Source organism: Oncorhynchus mykiss, chromosome 8 (assembly GCF_013265735.2).
Source record: "Oncorhynchus mykiss isolate Arlee chromosome 8, USDA_OmykA_1.1, whole genome shotgun sequence".
Classification (NCBI taxonomy): domain Eukaryota; kingdom Metazoa; phylum Chordata; class Actinopteri; order Salmoniformes; family Salmonidae; genus Oncorhynchus; species Oncorhynchus mykiss.
This window is the reverse complement of record NC_048572.1, coordinates 89,073,766-89,094,790: the sequence shown is the minus strand read 5'-3', so window position 1 is coordinate 89,094,790 and position 21,025 is coordinate 89,073,766. Positions and strand designations below refer to the sequence as shown.

Genomic DNA, 21,025 nt, shown 5'->3' with positions numbered 1-21,025 from the left:
AGACAGAACAGGCAACTGGCTGTTTGACACGTCGATCAAGGACTAAGGCGGGATTTGGGTTGTACCATCCAATGGTTCTACTTGTACTATTTTACTAAAATGATGGAAAATCCTTTCAAATATTTGATTTACGCCTGCAACGTTAAGTTACAAATATGGTTACAATGTACACATGTTTTAGTAACTTTCATATTTAGTATGATAACCAAATACATATATTTGCAAAATGTAATACTGTAGGAAGTCCTGTATTTTGTGATATACATTATAATATGCTCTGAAGACACCCTCTTTGTGAGCACACACTGCACTGTAATTTAGAGTCTAAAACACTAATCTAGTTGTTGCACAAATGTGTTTGAAAGAAAGGCAAAGGAGGAGGCCATAGATACTTCACACTGATTTAATGACAATAGGGGTTAACAAAGGATTGGTCAGGCTGGAGATTGGGCCCCAATCAGCCCTCCAACAACAGTCCTTTGGTTGTATATTTGGTAGTTCTATTTGGTAGTTCATTGCAATTTGAAGTATTTTGGGACAGTTTATTGACAATGGCATCAAGTTTGAAGGTTGTTGTTTTGTACAGAGTATTACATAAAATCATTCACAAAAACCTACAACAAATTATAATTAACCATGACTCTGAAATCAGGAAAGCATTGTGTCTAGTTTCTTCATCAAGGTGTAGTTTAACAGAGCGCATGGAATCGCCCGGACGAAACTGGCCCCCATCCCATTGTAGTATCCTCGTATTCCATGTCTCTCATAGATGCCTGTGAATCCCTGAAGAAAAGTTGTGGGTGAAGTTGAACTGAAAGCTGTAAGACAAGGAAGTAAGAATAGCCTGTTATGGACACATCACATCCAGTAAGTTATGTACAGTATGGTACACTGTACCTCACAGACTACAGTGACACAATTCTAATCAGGGACAGGAGGAGCATATTGTGATCATATAAACTGACCAAGACACACTTCTGGTCCTAGGAACGGTGGGTGTCCTGGTTAGATCACATGACCCTAGGGACGATGTCCTGGTTAGATCACATGACCCTAGGGACGATGTCCTGGTTAGATCACATGGCCCTAGGGACAGTGGGTGTCCTGGTTAGATCCCATGGCCCTAGGGATGGTGGGTGTCCTGGTTAGATCACATGGCCCTAGGGATGGTGGGTGTCCTGGTTAGATCACATGGCCTTAGGGACGGTGGGTGTCCTGATTAGATCCCATGGCCCTAGGGATGGTGGGTGTCCTGGTTAGATCACATGGCCCTAGGGACGATGTCCTGGTTAGATCACATGGCCTTAGGGACAGTGGGTGTCCTGGTTAGATCACATGGCCCTAGGGACAGTGGGTGTCCTGGTTAGATCACACGGCCCTAGGGACGATGTCCTGGTTAGATCACATGGCCCTAGGGACGATGTCCTGGTTAGATCACATGGCCCTAGGGACGATGTCCTGGTTAGATCACATGACCCTATGGACGATGTCCTGGTTAGATCACATGGCCTTAGGGACAGTGGGTGTCCTGGTTAGATCACATGGCCCTAGGGACAGTGGGTGTTCTGGTTAGATCACATGGCCCTAGGGATGGTGGGTGTCCTGGTTAGATCACATGGCCCTAGGGATGGTGGGTGTCCTGGTTAGATCACATGGCCCTAGGGATGGTGGGTGTCCTGGTTAGACCACATGGCCCTAGCGACAGTGTCACATGGCCCTAGCGACAGTGGGTGTCCTGGTTAGATCACATGGCCCTAGGGATGGTGGGTGTCCTGGTTAGATCACATGGCCCTAGGGACGGTGGGTGTCCTGGTTAGATCACATGACCCTAGGGACGGTGGGTGTCCTGGTTAGATCACATGGCCCTAGCGACAGTGTCACATGGCCCTAGCAACAGTGGGTGTCCTGGTTAGATCACATGGCCCTAGTGACAGTGTCACATGGCCCTAGCGACAGTGGGTGTCCTGGTTAGATCACATGGCCCTAGGGATGGTGGGTGTCCTGGTTAGATCACATGGCCCTAGCGACGGTGGGTGTCCTGGTTAGATCACATGGTCAGGAAAAGTTACATGCAGAGTTCATTGAAACAGATAAATGAGTGGCTTATTTTAATTGAATGAAAATGTTCCTGATTATTGTTCTTTGCATGGATCGACCGTTACCCTGAGCTTGCTGCTGGGTCCTGATCACAGCTAGAGGATAGCTGCTTATCTGTCCAGCAGAGAAGGCCACAAAACTGAAAAAGAAGAGCTGGGAGTCACTGCTGTAGTCCTGTTGGGTCTTAGCCCAGGTCACAATGGACTGCGAGAGAGGGAGAGAGAGGGAGGGAGAGATAGAGGGGGAGGTGAGAAAATGAGAGAGAGGGGGACAGAGAGATACAGAGAGAGAGAGAAAGGAGAGAGAGAGAGGGGGACAGAGAGATTGAGGGGGAGGTGAGAAAAATAGAGAGGGGGGGACAGAGAGATACAGAGATAGAGGAGAGAGAGAGAGAAAGGAGAGAGAAATAGAGAGAGGAGAGTCAGTGATAGGATACCGTTTAGATTGATGTAAAATCAATGGGTTCGAACTCAGGCCTCCTTCATTCACAGGCTTTTGCTCAGAGGGCAAACAACACAATCTTGTGGCACGCAGATAAACAAAAAAGTAAGGTTGATGTAGTTCATGTTGGGCTCTCTGAACAGGTTGGTCATAGCCAACTCAAAATGGACTGACAGTTGAGAGAGAGGGGGTGGGGAGAGGAAGAGAGTGAAGTCTGACCTGGTCAGTCATATCCAACTCAAGACGGACTAACAGATGTGAGAGAGGGGGGGAGAGAGGAAGAGAGTGGAGTACATTACTGTAAAACAAGGTTGCTTTATGTTTTCATACCCATCTTGAAGTGTGAACTTGCTCAGAAGGGCTAGAGTTTTCACCAGTCCGTTCCACGAACGGAGTGTGTAGGCCAACAAGTACACACAAGTCCCCATATAGAACTCAATTCATAGATCTCTATGGTAATATACTTCAAATGGAATGTACATGGAGTCCCAAATGTTACCCAATCATCTATAGTACACTACAGAGAGTACAATTCAGATAGTACACTACAGATAGTACACTACAGATAGTACACTACAGATAGTACACTACAGATAGTACACTACAGATAGATAGTACACTACAGATAGATAGTACACTACAGATAGTACACTACAGATAGTTCAATACAGATAGTACACTACAGATAGATAGTACACTACAGATAGTTCACTACAGATAGTACACTACAGATAGTACACTACAGATAGTTCACTACAGATAGTTCACTACAGATAGTACACTACAGATAGATAGTACACTACAGATAGTACACTACAGATAGTACACTACAGATAGTTCACTACAGATAGTTCACTACAGATAGTTCACTACAGATAGTTCACTACAGATAGTTCACTACAGATAGTACACTACAGATAGATAGTACACTACAGATAGTTCACTACATATAGTTCACTACAGATAGTTCACTACAGATAGTACACTACAGATAGTACACTACAGATAGTACACTACAGATAGATAGTACACTACAGATAGTACACTACAGATAGTACACTACAGATAGTACACTACAGATAGTTCACTACAGATAGTTCACTACAGATAGTTCACTACAGATAGTTCAATACAGATAGATAGTACACTACAGATAGTTCACTACAGATAGTTCACTACAGATAGTACACTACAGATAGTACACTACAGATAGATAGTACACTACAGATAGTACACTACAGATAGTACACTACAGATAGTTCACTACAGATAGTTCACTACAGATAGTACACTACAGATAGATAGTACACTACAGATAGATAGTACACTACAGATAGTTCACTACATATAGTTCACTACAGATAGTTCACTACAGATAGTACACTACAGATAGTACACTACAGATAGTACACTACAGATGTGATAGAGTGTTAGGCTGTCTGACCTGGTGAACGGCACACTCCACCCCAGCGTAGGGAATCATACAGAGGATACTGGGTCTGAAGCCCCTGTAGAAGGATGCAGCAGACTCATTCCTGTAGATGGAGCGGGCACACTGCACCACCCCGCTGTAGGTACCTGCCCATAGGTTCAGTCTCACCTTTAGCACCTGGCAGATGGAGGCAGGGAGCACGTCATTGGTCTAAGTTCTTAACCAATAGATAGATATATTAGCTAGACAGTCCAGTGTTTCTTACAAGTTGTATATTGACAGTGAGAAATTGTTGTGTATACGGTTGACAACGCAAAAAGAAAGAAGGAAAGAAAGAAAGAAATCAACGATAAAAGGCACCAAACTGGTCCCCACCAACACATGATATAACACAGACAGGAATGAATTCAGACTGAGGTCACGTTCCAGGCCAACTACATTGCAGACATTGCATTTGATAATTCTATCCTCCTGATTCCTGCTTACAAGCAAAAATTAAAGCAGGAAGTACCAGTGACTCGCTCAGTATGGAAGTGGATAGATGACGCGGATGCTACGTGTTTTGCTAGCGCAGAGTGGAAAATATTCCGTGATTCATCCAATGGCATTGAGGAGCACACCACCTCAGTCAAACGGCTTCATCAAATCAAATCAAATTGTATTCGTCACATGCGCTGTATACAAGTGAACTCTCCGGTACCGCTTGCCGTGCGAAAGCAGAGAGAACAGTCTATGACTAGGGTGGTTGGAGTCTTTGACAATTTTTAGGACCTTCCTCTGACACCGCCTGGTATAGAGGTCCTGGATGGCAGGAAGCTTGGCCCCAGTGATGTACTGGGCCGTACGCACTACCCTCTGTAGATCGGAGGCCAGGCAGTTGTCATACCAGGCGGTGATGTAACCATGCTCTTGATGGTGCAGCTGAGGAACCTTTTGAGGATCTGAGGACACATGCCAAATCTTTTCAGTCTCCTGAGGGGAAATAGGCTTTGTCGTGCCCTCTTCATGACTGTCTTAGTTTGTTTGGACCATGTTAGTTTGCTGGTGATGAAGACACCAAGGAACTTGAAGCTCTTAACTTGCTCCACTACAGCCCTGTCAATGAGAATGGGGGCGTGCTCGGTCCTCCTTTTCCTGTAGTCCACAATCATCTCCTTTGTCTTGATCCCGTTAAGGGAGAGGTTGTTGCCCTTGCACAACACGGCCAGGTCTCTGACCTCCTCCCTATAGGCTGTCTCATCGTTGTCGGTGATCAGGCCTACCACTGTTGTGGTAGGCCTGATGGTTTTGGAGTCGTGCCTGGCCATGCAGTCATGAGTGAACAGGGAGCGCAGGAAGGGACTAAGCACGCACCCCGGAAGCCCCCCCCCCCGTTGAGGATTAGCGTGGCGGATGTGTTGTTCCTTACCCTTAATACCTGGGGGCGACCCATCAAGAAGTCAAGGATTCATTTGCAGAGTGAAGTGTTTAGTCCCAGGGTCCTTAGCTATGTGATGAGCTTTGAATAGCATTCTCACATAGGTGTTCCTTTTGTCCAAGTGGGCATCATCTGTGGATCTGTTGGGGCGGTATGCAAATTTGAGTGGGTCTAGGGTTTCTGGGATAATGGTGTTGATATGAGCCATTACCAGCCTTTCAAAGCACTTCATGGCTACAGATGTGAGTGCTACAGGTCAGTAGTCATTTAGGCAGTTCACCTTAGTGTTATTGGGCACAGGGACTATGGTGGTCTGCTTGAAACATGTTGGTATTACAGACTCAGTCAGGGACAGGTTGAAAATGTCAGTGAAGACACTTGCCAGTTGGTCATCACATGCTCGGAGTACACGTCCTGGTAATCTGTCTGGCCCTGCTGCCTTGTGAATGTTGACCTGTTCAAAGGTCTTACTCACATCGGCTACGGAGAGTGTGATCACACAGTTGTCCGGAACAGCTGATGCTCTCATGCATGTTTCAGAGTTACTTGCCTGGAAGCGAGCATTGAAGTAATTTAGCTCATCTGGTAGGCTCGTGTCACTGTACAGCTCGCGGCTGTGCTTCCCTTTGTAGTCTGTAATAGTTTGCAAGCCCTGCCACATCCAATGAGCGTCGAAGCCGGTGTAGTACGATTCAATCTTATTCCTGTATTGATGCTTTGCCTGTTTTATGGTTTGTCGGAGGGCATAGCGGGATTTCTTATAAGCTTACAAGAGTCCCGCTCCTTGAAAGCGGCAGCTCTACCCTTTAGCTCAGTGCGGATGTTGCCTGTAACCCAAGGCTTCTGGTTGGGATATGTACGTATGGTCAATGTGGGGACGACGTCATCGATGCACTTATTAATGAAGCCAGTGACTGATGTGGCGAACATATTCCAGCCTGTGCTAGCAAAACAGTCCTGTAGCTTAGCATCTGCTTCATCTGACCACTTTTTTATAGACCGAGTCATTGGTGCTTCCTGCTTTAGTTTTTTCTTGTAAGCAGGAATCAGGAGGATAGAATTATGGTCAGATTTGCCAAATTGGGGGCGAGGGAGAGCTTTGTATGCATCTCTGTGTGTGGAGTAAAGGTGGTCTTGAGTTTATTTCCTCTCTGGTTAAATATGCTGGTAGAAACTAGGTAAAACGGATTTAAGTTTCCCTGCATGAAAGTCCCCGACCACTAGGAGCACCGCCTCTTTATGGATATATATTTATGGTCCTACACAGCTCATTGAGTGCGGTCTTAGTGCCTGCATCTGTTTGTGGTGGTAAATAGGGAGCTACGAAGAATACAGATGAAAACTCTCTTCGTAAATAGCGTGGTCTACAGCTTATCATGAGATACTCTACCTCAGTCGAGCAAAACCTTGAGACCTTAGATTTCGTGCACCAGCTGTTGTTTACAAATATACATAGACCACCACCATTTGTCTTACCAGAGGCCGCTGTTCTATCCTGCCCGAAAAAGCATAAAACTCGCCAGCTGTATGTTATTCATGTCATCGTTCTGCCACGACTCAGTGAAACATAATATATGACAGTTTTTAATGTCCTGTTAGTACGTAAGTAAGTCATTGTTAGTCTAATTTATTCAGCCTGGGATGCAGCCTAACACTGTATATCAGTAGTTCATACCTCTCAAGTTTAGAAGGCCACATGCACAGTGTATTCAGAAAGTATTCAGACCCCTTTATCCACATGTTGTTACGGTACAGCCTTATCCTAAAATGGATTAAATTACTTATTTTCCTCATCAATCTACACACAATACCCCATAATGACATCACAATACCCCATAATGACATCACAATACCCCATAATGACATCACAATACCCCATAATGACATCACAATACCCCATAATGACATCACAATACCCCATAATGACATCACAATACCCCATAATGACAAAGTGAAAAGAGGTTTAGACATTTTTGCAAATTTATACTTAAAAAAAAAACAGAAATACCTTATTGACATAGTATTCAGACACTTTACTATGAGACTCAAAATTGAGTCCAGCTGCATTCTGTTTCCATTGATCATCCTTGAGATGTCTCTACAACTTGATTGGAATCCACCTGTGGTAAATTCAGTTGATTGGACATGATTTGGAAAGGCACACACCTGTCTATATAAGGTCCCACAGTTGACAGTTGTTGTGGAATAATCAGAATTAGTTGGTAAGATGTTTTATATTCATCATATGTTTGTAAGTTACTTCTCATCAGAATGGTATTTTTGTATAATACTGTGGCGAGGTTGCAGTTATCTGTTCTATGTCAAGACTAAGTTGCATGGGCCGCAGAGAGGGGAGAGGTCAAAGTGTCATCATGAGTAAACATATCTTTTGCTCCACTGTGTCTGTGCCAGTCACGCCCTACTTTTCCCATCGGGGAAAGGAGGATGGCAGTGTCTGGAATCATTCTATCCTCTCCGTGAGCTTGTCCAGGATTGGTTGTATTTAGAATTGGTTGTATCTAAATGACAATTTGATATATGCCTGTTGATATGGAGGATTGGTTTATGGTTCTAGGGTTTGAGTAAGGAGACAAAGCTGAAGGATTTATTATGTCTATGCTGTCTGACTATGTGTGTTCTTTGCTATTAAAGGATCGCAGTTGCAATGCAGAGGGGGCTCTCAGAGAATTCATGGATAGACACACTGAATTGTCTGAGAGTCACAGGGTTGTGATAGAGCTCATATAATTAAAGATGGACTTTGATAACTAACTCTGATTTGTGTTGTGGTTTGCTCCCATGATTTGGTAAATAGAGGAAATTTCCACGACATTGTGCATGTCAGAGCAAAAACCAAGCCATGAGGTCGAAGGAATGGTCTGTAGAGCTCCGAGACAGGTTTGTGTCAAGGCACAGATCTGGAGAAGGGTACCAAAACATTTCTGCAGCATTGAAGGTCCCCAAGAACACAGTGGCCTCCATCATTCTTAAATAAAAGACGTTTGGAACCACCGAGACTGTTCCTAGAGCTGGCGGCCGGCCAAACTGAGCAATCGGGTGAGAAGGTGGTCTGGGAGGTGACCAAGAACCGATGTTCACTCTGACAGAGCTCCAGAGTTCCTCTGTGGAGATGGGAGGACCTTCCAGAAGGACAACCATCTCTGCAGCACTCCACCAATCAGGCCTTTATGGTAAAGCGACAAGACGGAAGCCACTCCTCAGTAAAAGGCACATGACAGCCCGCTTGGAGTTTGCCAAAAGACACCTAAAGACTTTTAGAGAAACAAGATTATCTGGTCTGATGAACCCAAGATTGAACTCTTTGGCCTGAATGCCAAGCGTCACATCTGGAGGAAACCTGGCATCATCCGTACAGTGAAGCATGGTAGTGGAAGCGTCATGCTGTGGGGCAGTTTTTCAGTGGCAGGGACTGGGAGACTAGTCAGTGTCGAGGGAAAGATTAACAGAGCAAAGTAGTGAGAGATCCTTGATGAAAACCTGTTCAGGGCCTCAGACTGGGGCAAAGGTTTACCTTCTAACACGACAAAAGCCCTTAACACACAGCCAAGACAACGCAATGGCTTTGGGTCAAGTCTGAATTAAGTGGCCCAGCCAGAGCCCGGACTTGAATCTGATCAAACATCTCCAGAGAGACCTGAAAATAGCTGTGCAGTGACGCTCCACATCCAATCTAACAGAGAGAAGAATGGGAGAAACTCCCAGAATACAGGTGTGCCAAGCTTGTAGTGTCATACCCAAAAATACTTAACACACCGGCCATCCTACAATCTAAACTAGATGCCCCCAATCTCACACAAATTATCAATGAACCTCTTAGGTACAACTCGTAAACACGGGCACTCTCATAGATATCATCCTGACCAACTTGCCATCTAAATACACCTCTGCTGTCTTCAATCAGGATCTCAGGAATCACCGCCTCATTGCCTGCGTCCGTAATGAATCTGCGGTCAAACAACCACCCCTCATCACTGTCAAACGCTCCCTAAAACACTTCAGTGAGCAGGCCTTTCTAATCGACCTGACCTGGGTATCCTGGAAGGATATTGACCTCATTCCGTCAGTAGAGGATGCCTGGTTATTCTTTAAAAGTGCTTTCCTCACCATCTTAAATAAGCATGCCCCATTCAAAAAATGTAGAACCAGGAACAGACATAGCACTTGGTTCACTCCAGACCTGACTGCCCTTAACCAACACAAAAAACATCCTGTGGTGTACTGCATTAGCATCAAATAGCCCCCGCGATATGCAGCTTTTCAGGGAAGTTAGGAACCAATATACACAGGCAGTCAGGAAAGCAAAGGCTAGCTCTTTCAAACAGAAAATTGCATCCTGTAGCACAAACTCCAAAAAGTTCTGGGACACTGTAAAGTCCATGGAGAATAAGAACACCTCCTCCCAGCTGCCCACTGCACTGAGGATAGGAATCACTGTCACCACCGATAAATCCACGTTAATTGAGAATTTCAATAAACATTTATTTACGGCTGGTCATGCTTTCCACCTGGCTACCCCTACCCCGGTCAGCAGGCCTGCACTCTCCACAGCAACTTGGCCAAGCCTCCCCATTTCTCCTTCACCAAAATCCAGATAGCTGATGTTCTGAAAGAGTTGCAAAATCTGGACCCCTAAAAATCAGCTGGGCTAGACAATCTGGACCCTCTCTTTCTAAAATGATCTGCCACAAACACTATTACTAGCCTGTTCAACCTCTCTTTCGTATCGTCTGAGATCCCCAAAGATTGGAAAGCTGCCGCAGTCATCCACCTCTTCAAAGGGGGAGACACTCTAGACCCAAACTGTTACAGACCTATATCCATCCTGCCCTGCCTTTCTAAAGTCTTTGAAAGCCAAGTTAACAAACAGATCACTGACCATTTCGAATCCCACCGTACCTTCTCCGCTGTGCAATCTGGTTTCCGAGCTGGTCATGGGTGCACCTCAGCCACGCTCTAGGTTCTAAACGATATCATAACCGCCATCGATAAAAGACAATACTGTGCAGTCGTATTCATCAGCCTTGCCAAGGCTTTCGACATTCTTATCGGCAGACTCAACAGCCTTGGTTTCTCAAATTACTGACTCGCCTGGTTCACCAACTACTTCTCAGACAGAGTTCAGTGTGTCAAATTTTTCATCAAAATTTGACCTCTGGCAGTCTCCATGGGGTGCCACAGGGTTCAATTCTCGGGCCGACTCTTTTCTCTGTATACATCAATGATGTCGCTCTTGCTGCTGGTGATTCTCTGATCCACCTCTACGCAGATAACACCATTCTGTATACATCTAGCCCTTCTTTGGACACTGTGTTAACTAACCTCCAGACGAGCTTCAATGCCATACAACTCTCAACTATCTTACCGATCCTTGACTGCGGGCGATTTCATTTACAAAATAGCCTCCAACAAGCTACTCAGCAAATTGGATGCAGTCTATCACAGTGCCATCTGTTTTGCCACCAAAGTCCCATATACTACACACCACTGCGACCTGTTCACTCTCATTGGCTGGCCCTCGCTTCATACTTGTCGCCAAACAAACTGGCTCCAGGTCATCTATAAGTCTTTGGTAGGTAAAGCCACGCCATATCTCAGCTCACTGGTCACCATAGCAGCACCCACCCGTAGCACGCGCTCCAGCAGGTATATTTCACTGGTCACCCCCAAAGTCAATTCCTCCTTTGGCCGCCTTTCCTTCCAGTTCTCTGCTGCCAATGACTGGAACGAATTGCAAAAATCACTGAAGCTGTCAGAGCAGCTCACAGATCATTGCACCTGTACATAGCCCATTAGTAAACAGCCCATCCAACTATATCATCCCCATATTGTTATTTTTTGTGTTGCTCCTTTGCACTCCAGTATCTCTACTTACATTAATCTTCTGCACATCTATCACTCCAGTATTTAATTGCTAAATTGTAATTACTTTGCCACTACGGCCTATTTATTGCCTTACCTCCCTAATCTTACCTCATTTGCACACACTGTATATAGATGTTTCTATTGTGTTTTTGACTGTACGTTTGTTTATTCCATGTGTGTCACGCTCTGGCCTTAGTTATCTTTGTTTTCTTTATTATTTTGTTTAGGTCAGGGTGTGACATGGGGGATTTATGTGTTTTGACTTGTCTAGGGGTTCTGTATGTTTATGGGTCTGTTTCCTTTCTATGTAGTGTTTGTATGTTTATGGGGCTGTTTCCTTTCTAGGTAGTTTTGTATGTTTATGGGTCTGTTTCCTGTCTAGGTAAATTGTATGTCTATGGTTGCCTAGATTGGTTCTCAATTAGAGGCAGCTGTCTATCGTTGTCTCTGATTGGGAACCATATTTAGGCAGCCATATTCTTTGGGTATTTTGTGGGTGATTGTCTCCTGTGTCAGTGTTTTTGCCACACGGGACTGTTTTCGGTTTGTCACATTTTGTAGTTGTGTTCATGTTGAGTTTTCCATGTTAAAACCATGGACGCGTACCACGCTGCATTTTGGTCCGATCCTTGTTTCACCTCTTCAGAGGAAGAGGAAGAAATCTGCCTTTATGTGTAACTCTGTTGTTTTTTGTCGCACTGCTATGCTTTCTCTTGGCCAGGTCGCAGTTGTAAATGAGAACTTGTTCTCAACTGGCCTCCCTGGTTAAATAAAGGTGAAATAAAACATGTATATATTTAAACTCGAGGCTGTAATCGCTGCCAAAAGGTGCTTCAGCAAAGCATTGAGTAAAGGGTCTGGATACTTATGGAAATGTAATATTACAGTTTTTTATTTTTAACAAATTTGCAAACATTTCTACAAACCTGTTTTTGCTTTGTCATTATTGTGTGTAGATTAATGAGGGGGGGGGGGCATTTACATTTTAGAAACTGGCTATAACGTAACAAAATGTGGAAAAAGTCAAGGGGTCTGAATACTTTCCGAATGTACTGTATATCTGTAGTTCAGACCTGTCATAGAGCTCTGGTACCTCTAGAGGGTAGAAGACAGCATGTATATCTGTAGTTCAGACCTGTCATAGAGCTCTGGTACCTCTAGAGGATAGAAGACAGCATGAGCCACCGCCCCAGACACACAGCCCAGCCCAAACCTCTGCTGTACTGACAGACTCTCCTGCTGCCAGCGCTGGGTGTACACCTTCATCTGGAGAGAAAGAGAGAGAGACGTACGCTAATGATCAAAATCCAGAAAAGAGACATTAAATTCTACAACCATCTAAAAGGAAGTGATTCCCAAACCTTCCATAACAAAGCAATCACCTACAGAGAGATGAACCTGGAGAAGAGTCCCCTAAGCAAGCTGGTCCTGGAGCTCTGTTCACAAACACAAACACACCCCACAGAGCCCCAGGACAGCAACACAATTAGACCCAAACAAATCATGAGAAAACAAAAAGATAATTACTTGACATATTGGAAAGAATTAACAAAAAAACAGAGCAAACTGGAATGCTATTTGGCCCTAAACAGAGAGTACACAGTGGCAGAATACCTGACCACTGTGAATGACCCAAACTTAAGGAAAGCTGTGACTATGTACAGACTCAGTGAGCATAGCCTTGCTATTGTGAAAGGCCGCCGTAGGCAGACCTGCCTCTCAAGAGAAGACAGGCTATGTGCACACTGCCCACAAAATGAGATGGAAACTGAGCTGCACTTCCTAACCTCCTGCCAAATGTATGACCATATTAGAGGCACATATTTCCCTTAGATTACACAGACCCACAAAGAATTCCAAAACAAATCCAATTTTGATAAACTTCCATATCTATTGGGTGTAATACCACAGTGTGACATCACAACAGCAAGATCTGTTGCCACAAGAAAAGGTCAACCAGTGAAGAACAAACACCATTGTAAATACAACCCATATTTAGGTTGATTTATTTGACCTTTTGTACTTGTAACTATTTGCACATCATTATTATAAATCCCTTTGAATTTAATTTAATTGAGGGGGGGGGGGGGGGATAGGGTAAAGTATCCATATCTGAACGTATTGGTTGTAAATTCTCCAGTGGCCCTTGTGTTATTACAGTACGTGTTACCTGAGCGTAGATGAGGCACTGCAGAGTTGACTGGGGGGTTCCCTTCAGCACGTTCACAGCGTTTCCCTGCCACATAGACCTCACACCCCCCGCCTTTAGCTCTCTGAATCCCTGGGAGGACGCCTTGGATCCATACACCTAAATACACACACAATATCTTCTTTAATTATTAACCTCTGTCTCCAGTCCACGGATTCACGGTTCATACAGGTAACTGCCAAAACAATAGAAACACCCATCTTGATAGGGCGGGCCACCACGAGCTCCAATTAGCAACTGTCATCGAATTTGTAAAAATGTTTTTTTTTTTTTTACAATTCAAATAAATACATTAGTTGGATAATGGAAGAAGATGGTCCAAACTGTTAGAATTGTATAATCCATCAGATTTTGAATTAATTATAGCACATACAATATTTTACTGGCACGGATTCTAAGGAATGGAGTAGAGGGATTTTGATGGGAATTCAATATTCAATTTATTGTTAATTTAAAAAATGTTTTTTGGGGAAATGCACTCATATATATATATTAGCTAATTGTTTCAGGGTTTGTTTTTTGTATCTTGTGTTAAAATAGAGAAAATGATATATGCCTAATTTGCATAAATACACTGGGTGTATTTGCATATATCAAACATTAACACAAAGGGTCGGAATAGGACTGCAACCACCTTAGAGACCTATCTATACATATGTTGCATTGTTTGCGAGATCCGAAAATAATATCACTATAATCCGAGTGTTCATTTTTGAGGGGGAAATTGCTTTAATTTCATCGCATCTAATTAAAAAATAAATTAAACTGTACTAAATGATAAATGTTTTTCAATTCCCTTTTTAAAAAAAAAATAAAGTCGTGTTTCTTCTCTTTCATGTGATGTAAGTGTCGAGATAGTGCGTTAAATGCCAGATTAATCTTTTGTCGTTTTTATAGATACAACGGAAAGACAAAGGTATTTCATTCGACACATTTCGGCCGTTACCGGGGTGTGTTTGACAGGACATTGACAAGCCTTTCCACAGGCGTAATGTTAACGGGGGGGAGAACGATAGACACAAGCCAAAGTATGAAATAGACGCAGGAGTAAAATCAAAGCAATCGATCCAGCGATTCCCTTGAACACAGTAAATAGTTGGCCGAAGAAAACAGATCCTTAGGTGGGAGTTTCTACTTCAATGCACCTTGGCATAGATTCTACAACAGTGGCGTGTATGCAAGGATACCAAGGGAAGCCAGGCTTCTTCCCCCCCAAAACATTGACCAATATTAAAAAATAATTTATAATAATTGTCATTTTCCTTCAATTCGCAAGAGGCTGAGAGGAGAAGAGGGGGAGGGCCAGAGGTGTGTGTGTGTATGTGTGTTGAGAGCACTGGTTGAGAGAGCAGAGGCAGCGGAGTTACGGCGTGACAACTTTTTTTACCGCAGTAGACTATTTAGATTGGTCATTATGGAGACTCCCTTTTCGCTAGAATTGATATAAAAACGACAAAGCATTGGAAAACGTAGGCATCAAGTAGGCTATTAATTTATATGCCATTGTAGGATACTGTAGCCTACCATTTGATACTGTACACGATGTTGAAATTACGATATTTACCTGTAGGTCCCTAAGCATGATGGGATGCTAATTGCTTAATTAACTCAGGAACCACACCTGTGTGGAAGCGCCTGATTTCAATATACGTTGTATCCCTCATTTACTCAACTGTTTCCATTATTTTTACCAGTTACCTGTAGGTCCGTACTCTTCATTTCTGTAGGGTTAGAGTTAGAGTTAGGGTTAATTTCTGAACCATGTGAATATGAGACTACGAAGTCTGGCAATGCAAAGTATTACTGGGTGTTATCAAGCTGTATTAAAGAAGTGTTTAGGTTATAATATTGTTCCTGTAGTTGTGTCTTGAGGCGGTCGATAGGAGCAGTCAGGGTTCTGGACACGGCGTCGGCCAGCCCTGCAGCCAGGACAAAACTCCTCCATTCCCCTGAGCCTGCTGACAGGTCCGGGGGCAGCTCCAGGGGCATGGTCCGGCTCTCACCCACATCAAACACCTGGAGAGGCAGACAGGAAGTCTACATCAAACACCTGGAGAGGCAGACAGGAAGTCTACATCAAACACCTGGCGAGGCAGACAGGAAGTCTACATCAAACACCTGGAGAGGCAGACAGGAAGTCTACATAAAACACCTGGAGAGGCAGACAGGAAGTCTACATCAAACACCTGGAGAGGCAGACAGGAAGTCTACATCAAACACCTGGAGAGGCAGACAGGAAGTCTACATCAAACACCTGGAGAGGCAGACAGGAAGTCTACATCAAACACCTGGAGAGACAGACAGGAAGTCTACATCAAACACCTGGAAAGGCAGACAGGAAGACAACATGAAACACCTGGAGAGACAGACAGGAAATCTACATCAAACAACTGGAGAGGCTGTCTACATCAAACACCTGGAGAGGCAGACAGGAAGTCTACATCAAACACCTGGAGAGGCAGACAGGAAGTCTACATCAAACACCTGGAGAGGCAGACAGGAAGTCTACATCAAACACCTGGAGAGGCAGACAGGAAGTCTACTTATATCACCTGGAGAGGCAGACAGGAAGACTACATATATCACCAACCGACAGACAGACAGACAGGAAGACTACATATATCACCAACCGACAGACAGGAAGACTACATTTATCACCTAGAGAGGCAGACAGGAAGACTACCTATATCACCTGGAGAGGCAGACAGGAAGACTACATATATCACCTGGAGAGGCAGACAGGAAGACTACATCAAACACCTGGAGAAGCAGACAGGAAGACTACATATATCACCTGGAGAGGCAGACAGGAAGACTACATCAAACACCTGGAGAGGCAGACAGGAAGACTACATATATCACCTGGAGAGGCAGACAGGAAGACTACATCAAACACCTGGAGAAGCAGACAGGAAGACTACATATATCACCTGGAGAGGCAGACAGGAAGACTACATATATCACCAACCGACAGACAGACAGGAAGACCACATATATCACCAACCAACAGACAGACAGGAAGACTACATATATCACCAACCGACAGACAGGAAGACTACATATATCACCAACCGACAGACAGGAAGACTACATATATCACCAACAGACAGACAGGAAGACTACATATATCACCAACCGACAGACAGACAGGAAGTCTACATATATCACCAACCGACAGACAGGAAGACTACATATATCACCAACCGACAGACAGGAAGTCTACATATATCACCTAGAGAGGCAGACAGGAAGACTAAATATATCACCTAGAGAGGCAGACAGGAAGACTACATATATCACCTAGAGAGGCAGACAGGAAGACTACATATATCACCTAGAGAGGCAGACAGGAAGACTACATATATCACCTAGAGAGGCAGACAGGAAGACTACATATATCACCTAGAGAGGCAGACAGGAAGACTACATCAAACACCTGGAGAAGCAGACAGGAAGACTACATATATCACCTAGAGAGGCAGACAGGAAGACTACATATATCACCTAGAGAGGCAGACAGGAAGACTACATATATCACCTAGAGAGGCAGACAGGAAGACTACATATATCACCAACCGACAGACAGACAGGAAGACTACATATATCACCAACCGACAGACAAACTCCTTCAACAGGGGCTTCAGACCCAGCATGCAATGTATGATCTCCTACACCTGGGTGGAGTGTGCAGTAGTTCATCAGGTAAGACACCACACACACACACACACACACACACACATAGCAGACTACATCGCACAAGGACAACAGCAGGGGTTTGAATGTTCATTGTTGGACATGGAAAGATTGTAAAATCACCAGGTGATGTTAATTGAAGAAATCTGTTCCCAGGTATTCCCACGTATAATAGAGATACATGTGATCGTATACAAATGGAAGAACGGTTTGAAATTATTATTGTTTAGTCAAACATTACATCTGTTTGGGCTTCTTCTGGTCACTTTGCCATCTACAACTTATTTATAATAATGTTCCGCCTCCCCGACTGCCCACCCAAGAAATAATCGGCCTGCGGCTGAATCTAATTGATGATCCCTGGACTACAGTCTGGGTTTGTATCCTGCTCGTCTGCTCTGCACACCACAATACTGTGTTAGGCACTAGCTCAGGGAGCTAACACAATTCCTCGTCTCAAACACTTCGAGCGTCGTCTAATGATGATCTCCACGCTGTTGGGGCTCTAGGAAGCTAGGTCCAGGTTTCATCAGTGTGACAGACTGGTCTCTTGTTCACTACAAGACTGTGTCAGGCCTCTGAGCTAAAGGCTAGGCATTAACCCTATTTGAAGGCTCGGAGAAACGAAGACTCAGGCCTCAGCGTCTCACCAGAGTGTGTTTCCATGAAGTGACCAGTTCTCCCAGGTTCTCTGCGGGGTTGAGGATGACATGCTGCAGGAACTCTCCCCAGTCCACGGTCATAGAACTGTCCTCATCCATCCTGTCAACAATAACATCAACAACATCAACAATCAAGATAATGGGTCGGCATGATGATATTCAATTAATTAATAAACATATTGACAAAAGTGAATGATCCTCTTAGTATCCATATTCTACAGGTCTGTACTGTGTTGTAGACTTGATCAAATTGTGCCCAATATAATAATTACATTGGAGTGTATGTGTGATTAGTGATACATTAGACATTAAGTCTGTCAATACATGCAATTAATTTTGTTATTACATATTAATCAATATTATCACAAGGTTTTTACAATGTAATAACTGACAGAGCGAACAGTGAGAGGATAGAAAGGGGGGGAAAAGGCACTCTTACATTTGTATAATTCTTTTTGCATTCGGCTTTGATATGTTCACTCCTAACTCCTTGAACAGATCTATGATTTCCTCCTGGCCAATGACCCCTAGTCAGACAAGACAACATGACCCCTAGTCAGAGAAGACAACATGACCCCTAGTCAGAGAAGACAACATGACCCCTAGTCAGAGAAGACAACATGACCCCTAGTCAGACAAGACAACATGACCCCTAGTCAGAGAAGACAACATGACCCCTAGTCAGAGAAGACAACATGACCCCTAGTCAGAGAGGACAACATGACCCCTAGTCAGAGAGGACAACATGACCCCTAGTCAGAGAAGACCTGATCCTAGATCAGCACAGAGCTGTGGATAATGAAGACCTGATCCTAGATCAGCCCAGAGCTGTGGATAATGAAACCCTGATCCTAGATCAGCCCAGAGCTGTGGATAATGAAGACCTGATCCTAGATCAGCCCAGAGCTGTGGATAATGAAGGACCTGATCCTAGATCCGCACTTCTACTCTGAGATGCTTAATTAAGGGCTTGTCAGTAAGCATGTCACGGTAAGGTCTACTACACCTGTTGTATTCAGCATGTGACAAATACCATTTGATTTGATTTATGAGTTTCTAATGTTGTCTATAGACAGAGAAAGAGTTCCTTTCAAATGGATAGGGTAAGAGCAGCCTGAATGACAGTCTGTTTGTGAGGTCATGCCAAACCTGAAACGGAGAGAGCAGAAACAAAGCACCCAGGTTAGGTTGAGAGACAGACAGGCAGACAGACAGACAGACAGACAGACAGGCAGACAGGCAGACAGACAGGCAGGCAGGCAGGCAGGCAGGCAGACAGACAGACAGACAGACAGATGAAGTCCTCCTCCTAGTTCTGAAGGTGTGTTAAGAGTACAGCACAAGTTCCTGTTTGCTGGTGTTCTGTATATGTAATTAAAAACACAACAATGCATGCAAGTCTCCATTCGGTTTGACCTTGAAAACGATTCATTTCAGTTTATATGATTTATGAATATAGCACTTTAAGTCACGTCAATTCAAAATTGCTATGCATTATATGATGTGATAAAAAAAAATACTCTTCATTGCATCTATTGCATGTAGACCTAGTGCTACTGTGCAAAAACAAAGACAAAAGCATGCTCAGAATGTCGTCTATGATACTGGAATGCCCGTGTCCCGGGGTTGGGCCCTGAGATGAGCCTACCAGCCTTTTTACGCACTGAAGATTGGACTACACCACCATTCCACTTACCGCATTTATTCTTGTCAAGGGCCATGAAGTGAATTCTCCATTTCTTCTCTCTGTCACTCATATAGCTTAGAAATTCGTCATAATCTAAACGTCCATCCTTGTTTCGGTCATAGTTATTAACGACAGTCTGGAAAAGTTTTTAAAAAAAGGGCAGTATATCATTTGGTTGCACCATATGAATAGACATTAGACGTACATGTTAACTCTCCCGTTATGCCGCTGGTAAATTAGAATAGGCCTCACATTTTTATTTATATTAGTTATTAAATATTGTAATAAATAAATACCTGAGCCTTCTGATCTGCAGCCATAATGCCCGTTTTTTTCATCTCATTATGAAGTTCTTCCACTGATATAGACCCGTCGTTATTCTTGTCTAGTTTCACAAACAAACCACGAAACTGATCCATGATTCTTCAATAATATATATATTTTTTTAATTACAAAATTTGAAATGGAATATAAATAAGCACCAATTCTACAAATACTACAACTACAGGCTATTAAGGTGCAAAGGCAATGTGCTTCATCTTCTTTTTTTCTCCATATGAACGCTGAGTCATAAAGCACCGGCAGCCCGACTGAACATGTCTTCAATGCGGTAGATGCTCCTCTACTGCGATAGACATGATGACGATGACGCGATAGCCCTACTGTCAAGACATGAGCCTGCACTTCCACCACTGTCCACCAGGTGTAGTGCTGAGCATAGACAAACAGACTGGCCACTGGTCCAGTCAGTGTATTTAACTGATCTGAAATAGATGAGGGAGGCCGGGCCACCAGGACCCCAAATAAAAATAGACTATGACGACTTGACCCATGACAAAACAAAAAAAATCCCATTCTAACTCTTGGGTCGGAGGTCTACTGTTGTGCCATTTGTGGCGAGGCTCATAGTAGGCTGATGGGTCAGAGGTAATTTAGGCCTAGTTCTGTTTATGTTATGTAACAAGAAGGGATCACTCTGAGATAGGTATGGGTCAGAGAGGTACGGGTCAGATAGGTACGGGTTAGATAGGTACGGGTCAGATAGGTACGGTCAGATAGGTACGGGTCAGAGAGGTACGGGTCAGATAGGTACGGGTCAGATAGGTACGGGTTAGATAGGTACGGGTCAGATAGGTACGGTCAGATAGGTACGGGTCAGAGAGGTACGGGTCAGAGAGGTACGGTCAGATAGGTACGGGTCAGATAGGTACGGGTCAGATAGGTACGGGTCAGAGAGGTACGGATCAGAGAGGTACGGGTCAGAGAGGTACGGTCAGAGAGGTACGGATCAGAGAGGTACGGGTCAGAGAGGTACGGGTCAGATAGGTACGGGTCAGAGAGGTACGGGTCAGAGAGGTACGGGTCAGAGAGGTACGGGTCAGAGAGGTACGGTCAGAGAGGTACGGATCAGAGAGGTACGAGTCAGAGAGGTACGGGTCAGAGAGGTACGGGTCAGAGAGGTACGGGTCAGATAGGTATGGGTCAGAGAGGTACGGGTCATCAT

The 21,025-nt window shown here is 44.1% G+C and overlaps 1 protein-coding gene across 2 annotated transcripts; it reads right to left on the bottom strand.

Annotated features, from left to right (window-relative positions):
• Window positions 1–387: 387 nt before the first annotated feature.
• On the bottom strand, window positions 388–20,167 carry slc25a24l (solute carrier family 25 member 24, like). Of its 2 annotated transcripts, none has more exons than XM_021614153.2 (10): window positions 19,818–20,167; window positions 19,531–19,657; window positions 18,274–18,361; window positions 17,823–17,934; window positions 15,334–15,495; window positions 13,441–13,578; window positions 12,426–12,536; window positions 3,983–4,147; window positions 2,163–2,236; window positions 388–818 (listed from the first exon to the last, which is right to left on the bottom strand). In XM_021614153.2, exons 1-10 carry the CDS (start codon window positions 19,938–19,940, stop codon window positions 764–766), a joined length of 1,155 nt encoding a protein of 384 aa, XP_021469828.2. In that variant the 5' UTR covers window positions 19,941–20,167; the 3' UTR covers window positions 388–763. The 2 variants fall into 2 exon arrangements, with proteins under 2 accessions (XP_021469828.2, XP_021469827.2); XM_021614152.2 differs by having other exon boundaries at window positions 2,163–2,301; window positions 19,818–20,166.
• Window positions 20,168–21,025: the final 858 nt, after the last annotated feature.

What these genes read in the sequence shown, in the direction of transcription:
- slc25a24l (XM_021614152.2), bottom strand. Translation starts at nt 19,940, where the DNA reads ATGGATCAGTTTCGTGGTTTGTTTGTGAAACTAGACAAGAATAACGAC. An exon ending in CTGTCTTCTATCCTCTAGAG is followed by an intron (nt 4,148 to 12,425) that starts GTACCAGAGCTC and finishes TCCATCTGCCAG; the next exon opens with GTGCTAAAGGTGAGACTGAA. An exon ending in GACCCAGCAGCAAGCTCAGG is followed by an intron (nt 819 to 2,162) that starts GTAACGGTCGAT and finishes CTTGTCTTACAG; the next exon opens with CTTTCAGTTCAACTTCACCC.